General features: G+C 31.3%; 1 protein-coding gene across 3 annotated transcripts; it reads left to right on the top strand.

Moving 5' to 3' along the window:
* The first annotated feature begins 1,100 nt into the window (after positions 1 to 1,100).
* LOC107469153 (putative clathrin assembly protein At4g40080) lies at positions 1,101 to 4,293 on the top strand. 3 transcript variants are annotated; one of them, XR_008004431.1, is made up of 3 exons: positions 1,101 to 2,240; positions 3,403 to 3,755; positions 3,836 to 4,293. XR_008004431.1 is itself a non-coding variant. In XM_016088535.3 (2 exons), the coding sequence occupies exon 1, from the start codon at positions 1,177 to 1,179 to the stop codon at positions 2,224 to 2,226; it is 1,050 nt and encodes a 349-aa protein (XP_015944021.1). In that variant the 5' UTR covers positions 1,101 to 1,176; the 3' UTR covers positions 2,227 to 2,240; positions 3,403 to 4,293. The 3 variants fall into 3 exon arrangements, 2 of the variants coding, with proteins under 2 accessions (XP_015944021.1, XP_052111749.1); XM_016088535.3 differs by having other exon boundaries at positions 3,403 to 4,293; XM_052255789.1 differs by lacking the exons at positions 3,403 to 3,755; positions 3,836 to 4,293 and adding an exon at positions 3,147 to 3,165.
* The last annotated feature ends 5,484 nt before the right edge of the window (positions 4,294 to 9,777 follow it).

Genomic DNA, 9,777 nt, shown 5'->3' with positions numbered 1-9,777 from the left:
GGAGGTGGCTGCAGCGCAAGAGTACAATGCCCGTGCTGTTGGACGGTGGTTGTCGGTGGCGTTGTTTCTGGAGTTGTTTCTGATTTCCTTCGCAGCGGAAGAGAGGCGTCTATGGGGTGTCGCCTAACGGCGTGATTTTGGGTGTCGCTGTGGCTGTGCCCATTGAAGAGAAGCATGGACGGCGTAGCTGTTGGAGTGGAAGAGGAAAAGAAGGAGAAAGGTTTCTGGTGCGCGGCTATGAAAATGAAAGAGAAAAGTAAGGGATTTCTACCGTTTTTAATTAGGATTTATTTAATCATCAGCTTTTAATTATTTAAATTTAAATTTAAAATTTTAAAATTAATTATTAAATAGAATTATTTAAAAAATTGACTGGTTACTCTTGGTTCTATATATTTTTCCATACTAAATACACAAACTATGTATTATCAGTACAATATATATTTTATGTATTGTGTATTTGTGCTTGCATAAAACAATATCTCAAAACACCGTAAAACTCCATTTTTTATAACATTAACGTAAAACTCCATTTATTTTTTAATATTAAAATAAAAAATTTATTTTTAAATATTAAAATAAAAAATCCGTCTAGCATTACTTATGATAGCCATATATGAGAACCCACTTCATTTTTTTTTTGTCTTCTTCTAGAGACCACATCAATGGAATAGTAGCCCTCAAGAGTGCGTTGATTAAAGTGGAATACCCAAGAGTGCCTTGAGTTATAAAATCAATAGATCAGAAATCCAACCAAAAATTCCAACCCAACGCTCTTTCCATCACTAATTTTCTTACACCTAGAACTTGAAATTGACACTATGGTCTATGGATCATTATTAATTTATTGTAGCGCGCTGTCTCCAACATTTATATTTATATATCTCAACTATCTAATAATAAAGATTACCTAGAACTCCCTATTTGCAAATTGCACGTCTTGGTCAACTTGTCTTTTTCGAATGCGTTTTATAGGTATGAATTATTAAAATAAGAATATAAATACATAAAATTATATTTTGTAAAAAAATATATTAAGATATTAATAAAAAATATATTTTATGTTTTANAGTCTAACGAAAGGCAGGTCATATACACTTTACATGTCCCTTGGCATTTGTATTCGTAGTAAAAGACAGACATTAGAGGTATCTGAGTGAGATTTCCGAAATTGAAATGACGAAACTGAGGGAGATCATTGGCATAATCAAAGACAAAGCCTCACAAAGCAAAGCAGCGATCCTCTCCAACCGCGCCAACCTCTCTCTCCTCCGCGCCACCAGCCACGACCCCTCCACCCCGCCCGCCCACCACAAGCTCTCCACCCTCCTCTCCTCCGCCGACGGACCACGTTCCTCCGCCTCCGCCGCCATCTCCATCCTCCTCCGCCGCCTCCACTCCACCCACAGCTCCGCCGTCGCCCTCAAGTGCCTCCTCGCCGCCCACCACGTCATCCGCCACGGCACCTTCATCCTCCAGGACCAGCTCTCCACGGCGTACCCGTGCTCCCGCGGCGGCAGAAACTACCTTAACCTTTCCCACTTCCGCGACCGGAGCTCCACTACGTCGTGGGAGCTCTCCTCCTGGGTGCGATGGTACGCCCACCACATAGAGAACATATTATGCGCCTCCCGAACCCTCGGATTCTTCTTCCTCTCGGCGTTGCCGCCGTCTCCTTCTTCGCCGGCGCGTGAGAACAAAGAAGAGCGGGTTTCCTGTCTCACTAACGGTGATTTGTTAAGAGAATTGGATTCTTTGGTGGCTCTTATCGAAGGGATCACGAAGAAACCCCATCACAACAACAAGATTGAAGAAGATTACAGCAAGAATAAGCTTGTGGATGAGGTTGTTGGGTTGGTGGAAGAAGACGCGGTTATGGCGGTGAGTGAGGTTTCGGCGAGGGTGAACGAGTTCAAGGAGAGAATGGGTTTGTTGAGTTTTGGTGAAGGAGTTGAGCTTGTTTGCATTTTGAAGAGGTTGGAAGAGTGCAGAGAACAACTTGTTGCGTGTTGTTCATGTCTGATGGAAAAGGGAGAGAAGAAAAGGTTCTGGGAATGTGTGAGAGAGTTGAAGGAAGTGGCTGGGAAGAACGTGTTGTGTACGGAAGAAGAGGGTAAGAGAGTTGGAAGATCAGAGAGGAAAACGGAATCGGATCGGTTTCTTGACGGAAGACTTGTTCTGAATTCGGTTGATTTGGTGCGGTTTCCCTCCTCAAGGTTCTTCTGATCTGATGCTCAAGGGTAATTTTGTAAATATAACATTTTCTATTTTCTATTTTCTATTTTCTATTTTATTTTGGTTTAGCATCCAATAATCTGATGTTGATCGGGATAGGGATAGATCGTTGTGTGATTGCATTGAGTTGTGTATTACTTGTAACTATAAATTCTGCTTCTTACTTGTCTATCGTGGCAATGTTTTTGATTGATTGATAGTATTAGTAGGCTAGCAATATGTTAATGGAATTTGCTAGATAAAAAATAATTTTTGTGAATAATATGAATAATAAATTTTAAAATTAGTTTAATAAAATAAAAATATATTATACTTTTAAATTGTTTATTTAGTCACTAAAAAAATTATTTATTTAAATTTTAATATTAGAATAATTATTCATATACTTAATAAATTAAATATTCGATATATTTATTATTTATATTGTTTAATATTTTTATTATTTATTTATATTTTTTTTATGTTAGTTATTGTCAACGAGTGGAAAACGAGTGAAATGAAGCCAAACAAAAATTGAGTTATTATCCCATTCTATTGTTTGGATAAATCCATAATATTAGATCACAACTTCCAAATGTAAAAGGATGAAAAATGGAAGTTTTGATAGGATAGAATGAAGTATATTTTATGAGTAAATAGTTAAATTGATTTTTGAAAGATGATTTAATCTTTAAATTAATTTTTAAAAAATTAAATTAATTAAAATTACTTTCGAAAGATTTAAAATTAATTACATTAATCCATCTATCCTTTCTATTCTTAACAGTATTAAATTTTGTTAACGTGACATGTTAGTGTTTTTTTTATTAAGATTCAGGTTCATAGACGGGTTTAAACCATTAGAAAATCGAAGCCTAATCCAACAGTCTGACTTGGTGTCACATATTTTTCTTTTTCTTTATGTGTCTTAGCTTTTATGCCGGTTTCAACAGCTGCTATCTCCATCAGTTACAGCCTCTTCAGTGATTCAAACAATACTGCATTTGACTGTTCTTCCATTTTATCAGTCAATGCCTCAACTTCACCAAGACTATAATTGCTAAGAACCTTATTCACATCCATGTCATCATGACCATCAATATCATCTCTTGAGCTATTCATCTTGTTCTCCTTGCTTCAAACTCAACAATACCATCCTGATTGTGATGAAAACCACTATTCTTGTAGGCACCATCACTATCATCACCACCACCACCATTAGCACCAGCACTAGGGACAAAGAGCTCAACTCTGTCACAATACACGCACCTTGTTTGCTTGCAAGAGGAGAGCATCTCAGCAATACAGACCCTTCTCAGCCTGAATTTCTTGGGGCAATCAGAAGCCGCCACCATGATCGCATGGTCAATTATCTTGAATATATCAGAAAAAGATTAATAAGACTTGAAGTAACTCCTCCAGTGATGACTTCATGATACTCATTCCCAATCAAACCCTCTGAGAGATTTCAATCCAGATCCCAGCAATAGAAACAACTAAAAAAAAGGAATCACCTACCGATCAAAATTTGATTTTTTCTGGTGAGCAAGGATTTTATTCAACAACAATAAACGCTTAAGTTTGTAAATTTATTAACTTAGTGTGCCATTGGTTTGGCAAGATTCGATTGAATGGTCTTTGTTCTAACTTGGCGGCATCCATGAAAGAGTACAAAAGAAGACCGACATAAGCAGAGCAGATCGGTGTAAGTTGCAGCAAAGGAAGAGACCACGTTCCACCAGAAGCCAACGGCGGTGATTGAGGAAGAGGACGGAGAGGAGTTGGACGGTGCAGCAACGGCGATCTCTGCAATATTGGGCAGAGGGTGTTCAATAAAGCAACAGCTACCTATTCACGCCAGAGAGGAACTGCGGGCAAGGGCCGGTGACGCCGGGACGTCGTTTGGGCTACCAATCTTGGCGAGGTTAACAACCCCACTATGATGAAAGTAGCCATAAACCCACCTTGGTTGGTCAAGCCAAGGATGCACCTCTTACTCTCAAAGAGCCTAGAGGAAAATAAGCATACAACTTATTTCATATTCAAAAATAAACTTCAACTCTATTTCATAAATAAAAAGTACATGAGTTATTTATACTATACTAGTAGGAGAAAGAAAAGCTTTCATAACTTGGACGACGTGAGACTAATACATAACGCAAAGTTCACTATCCTAAACAATATGGGACTTGTATTCCCTTATTATAATTAACTAATATAACTAACCTACTAACTATACTTGCTCCTGCGTCAGCCGGCGGCATCACGGTAGAGGTACGGACTGACGGCTACGTGGAACACCTTGCAGGACAGCGGCATAGTAGAGTTTCAGGTAGAAGACGAAGAAGCTGCCGAATGTGGGAAGAAAGAAATCTTATTCTTTGCTGGGTTTGGGATTGGTTTGATGCGGGTAGGATCCGGGTTTGGGTTGGGTTGTCAAACTAACGTGTCATATCAGCAAAATTTAATGTCGTTAGTGACAGAATAGACGGAGAGACTAACGTGATTAATTTTAAATTTTTGAGAATGATTTTAATTAATTTAATCTTTTAGAAATCAATTTAGAGATCAGATGATCTTTTAGAAATTAATTTGACTATTTATTTTATATTTTAATAAATAATTTGATGAGCATGGAGGGGAGTTCTGCATAACTACTCTTATTTAGTGTTTTTTTTTTCTTAAGCTTTAGGTCCCGTTTTATATAAAAAAAATAAATAAATAATTTGCCTCATCCATCATTTCTAAATTTAAACAATTGAATCTCATTAGATTTTATTAGGCAATATTTTACTCCATCCTGTAACATTAATCTATAGGATGTAAAATTCAAATAATAAATTAAATTATATACTTGTTCATTTTATTATTTTTAATGAAATGAAATTACCCATCTTTTGATTAAAAAAAAACAAGTATAAAATAGATAGTATTTTGTGAAAGAGAAATATCAAATTATTAATAGTTAGTTGAAGTTTTGTGCGAGCTAGCTAGGAATGGTGGGGAAGGGGTCAACAAATGGATTATGAAACGATTAATGCATGCATAGTATATCTGGTTATCAATCGCATTTACAAAAGTATATCAACAATGGAAATTAAATTATTGTTGGCATCACCTCCTACTCCTAGCTACTAATTTCCGGATCCACCAAATGTAAGCACAACGGTCCTATTCACAAAGCCCTTCACGTTTCAGCGACAACGATCATTGGTGGATTACATAATTATCTCTTCTTTAATTTGTTTAATTAATTGGCACCACCAAAACATGACCTAGCTACTACTGCATTTAATTTCTCTGTACAGTTTACAGATACAAACGACGCTTTTAATTAATTAATTAATTAAGGACCTAACATTCTAATACTAATACTATAATAAGATAAGTCTTAAAATGGTTTCAAAAGTTATATTCAAATCTGATAATAGTTTCTAAATTAAAAAATTATTCATATTCGTTTTTAAAATTGTATTTTAAAACTTAGATTCGTCATTCTGACACATTTTATTCACTTAGCACTATTAGAAAATTGATCTGGACTCCTCTGTAATACGCTAGTCAGGTAAAAGTTAGCTGATATGAGTTAGTAAACTTTTATGGTACAATTTAGTTTCTAAATCAAAATTAAAAATTTTAATCTCCAAATTTAATCATCATTCTTCACAGTAATTCCTCTTTTCTCTATAGGCATAGATCTTCATATCCCAAATTCACAAGATTTTTTTTGTTTATTTTTAGTTAAAATATCTTATAACAATAACAACAACAACTATTATTTAAACAAGTTTAACCGTTTTTATCCCTTTTTCTGGAAAAAAGATGGTGAGATTATAATATAAAAAAAGTTATGTGATATATATAATTAAAGAAATAATGCAAAATTTAGTTTCTAAAATTATGAATGCTCATGAAAATTTGTTGACTTTTAAAAATGACTAAATTAATTCCTAAATTCATAAATTGTGAATCTCAATTCATCTCTAATGTTGATATAAAATATTAAAATGTGAGCATGATATTTGCAAAAAAAAAGATGATATGATTAATATTGTAATATGATCAAATTAGTGTTTTACATTAGTTAATTATATTTATTTTGCTTAATTAGTTTTTTATTAATTAAAGACTAAAATAATAAATATTAAATTAGGTAAATTTTTGCTATTTTTTATTTTTCTAATATTATCCTTAATTAATTTAAAATATCTATTTAATTATAATAAAATCTTAAACACCTCATTTTAATGGAGCTGTCATACGATTTGAAATAACATAATATAATACATTAACACTTTATATTAATACTATGTGAATGACAGTTAAATTAAAAAAAATAAAGATTCCCTATTTATAAATTTAAGGATCAATTTGATTATTTTTAAAAGTCAATGACTATTTTGACAATTACTAAAAATTTCAGTTACAAAATTAAGTATCACTTATATAATTAAATTGAATAATTTATCTATAATGACCAATATATAATTAAAATTATATACATGATCTTAGTTATTATGTTGTAGCATGATGCATGGTTATTTTGGAATAGGATTTGAAAGAAAATGTAATGTAGTATATAATAATAACGATGTAACCTTTTAATTCCATAAATACAAGAGATAGCTTTTTGTAAAATCGTATAAAAATATAAAATTGAATTTTGTAAAACATTTTAATTAAACTAGAATTAAATGAGTGCATAAAATGTTAAATATAAGGACATAATATGTGACTTTTAATTAATAAAATATATGCGTTCTTTTAATGAAGTTGTAATTTGTAGTCTCTTTCTCATTCATATGGAGAAGAGAAGAGAAGAAAAGAGAGGGGTTACTACTGTAGAGAAGAGAATGATAATTAAATTTGAGGATTACAATTTTTAATTTTGATTTAGGGACCAAATTGTACCATAAAAAGTTTACTAATCCATGTCAGCTAGCCGTTACTTGGCCAATGTGTCACAGAGGTGTCCATATCAGCTTTTCGGAGGTGCCAGGTAGACAGAATGTGCCGGAAGGACGAATCTGAGTCCCGGAGTACAACTTCAAAGATGAATAAAGGTAACTTTTAAGTTCAGAGACTATTTTGAGACTCGAGTGCAACTTCAAAGACCATTTTGAGACTTATCACCTATAACAACGATAATTCAGAATCCACCTGCCGGTTGCATAGACTAGAAATCATTATTATCGGGAGTGAACTACTAATTCGGCCCTTATCCATTTTTAAGAATGACAACGCGACCCCTAAAAATAAAATCGATCCACATCGATCCCTGTCTTCTAATTTCGTCACACAATGCGGTCCCTGTGAGTATTTTTTCGTCAATTTTGAATGAAAAATACTAACGTGTCAGGTTTAGAAATAGATAGGGGTCTAATTGTCTCTAAATTTAAATTGAATAGGAGTTTATTTGTCTTTATTATTCTTTAAACAATATTTTTTTAAAATAATTTTTTATTCATTATATAAATATTCTTATTTTAATAAATTATTAAATATATGGTATAATAAGTACAAATTAATTAATAAATTATTTAAATTTAAAAATATCATTTATTATGAAACTAAATAAATAATTCTCAAATATAATTTTTAAATACATAAATAATAAACATTAAAATTCAGTTAATACATTAATAATAATAACCCTATGATATACTATTAGTATTGTGATCTAGATAATTTTTCACAATAAAATAAAAACTAATGAAAACATTACTTGATATATAGTAAAATATTTTTGAGTAATAACAAATTTAATTTTTTATCTCTTTAAACTAAATTAATAATTCTATTTGATATCTTTGTACTAAAATACACTATGACGAAGCTACTAATACTTATTCAGAGATTCATTTTCCGTTCATAGGCTCGGAGTTACCTCCTGTGAATTTCTTTGGAATAGCACGTCGATATCTTCAGAGATTATCTCTTCCTTCTGAAAAGATTCTTCCTCATGTAAGCCGCATATATGAATGGGCCATGCCTCCAGATTTGTGGTTATCCTTATCCGAAAGACATTTTAAGCTACCTATTCATGTTTGTGTGATGTCAATTCTGGTTGTAGCAATAAGAATGTTGTTTAACATAAATGGTTCGGGAGAATGGGAGAAAAGTTTGTCCAACAAAGGTAATACCAAAGACAATGGTGAGAAGGGTACAGCTTTTTCCTCCCGTGATAGACCTAATTCTAGTGAAGAAGATTCGGATAAAGACAAAATGAAACAACAGGAAAATGAATTAGACACTTCAGGACTTCTCCAACAATATTATTTAAAGAATAAGAAGGACAAATAAATCTCTAACCAATTTAAATTTAGAGATAATTAGATCCCTAACCATTTTTAAACCTGACACATCAGCATTTTTTGTTCAGAGTTGACGAAAAAATTCTTACAAAAATCGCGTTGTGTGACGAAATTAAAAAACAAAAACCAAAATAGATTGATTTTATTTTGAGAAATCACGTTATCATTCTTAAAAATGGACAAAAATCAAATTGATTGTTCATTCTTATTATCGGTGCATTTGGTTCATAAATTAGTATTAGAGTAAAAGACAATCAGATTCCTAAAAATTTTGATCTTCCACTATTTAAATTTTAAAGAACAAAATGTATTAATTTAGTTCTTTATAATAGCATATACCAATTATGTGATATTTTTCTATTCATTCATGGTATAAAATTTAAAGATATTATTTATATATACATTATTTATTACGATGTATTTATTTATAAAAGATTGTGATATAGATAATAATTTTGAAGTGAAATTTTATTTATTTTAATAGAATTTATGATAAATAAAAAATAATTAATAAAAATTATATAAAAATTTAAGAAATAATAATTATTTTATTATCTAAAATTATATTATTTTTATATTTATGTAACGGTAATGGGACATGTTTCATAATAAATAATAAAACACATAGAAAATTTCATTTCGTTTCATACAATCACTACAAGAAAATAGAGTTATTTTGACACTTTATTTTTTAACACCATAATTAAATGTCAAAATTAATATATATTTTTGACAAATATCACAAATGTCAAATTTTCTATATTTTCTTGACAAAAAATTTGACCGTAAAAAATTACTCTTCAATTTTGACACTCGTTTGTTTTTAATTTACTCTACTATTTTTTTTTCTTTGGGCTCTGTTAATTTTGACATCACACTGCTCTCAGTTTAGGATTATACTACTCATTCTTTATCTTCAAAATCTCAATTTATTCTTTAGTTTTAAGATCACATCTCATTCTTTGTTAAAATTTTTTGTTGAGAATATTTTATAGTCAATAAGTGTCAAAATAAATAGTATTTTTGACAATTAATAAGTATCACAGAAAATATGTTCTCAAAATTTTCTAACAAATTATTTTTGACAGCCAATATTTATCAAAATAAGATTTAAATTTTTTTCACAATCGCTTATATGTTAAAAATACTATTTTTGACAAAACTTTTATTAACATATTTTCATAGTTAAAATAGTGTCAAAATTTATCTTTTTGACAAATTTTAATTTTCTTTTACACATTATAACCCT

This window comes from Arachis duranensis, chromosome 10, assembly GCF_000817695.3.
Source record: "Arachis duranensis cultivar V14167 chromosome 10, aradu.V14167.gnm2.J7QH, whole genome shotgun sequence".
Classification (NCBI taxonomy): Eukaryota; Viridiplantae; Streptophyta; class Magnoliopsida; order Fabales; family Fabaceae; genus Arachis; species Arachis duranensis.
Note: the sequence above shows the minus strand (reverse complement) of the source record. Positions and strands in the feature narration are given on the sequence as shown.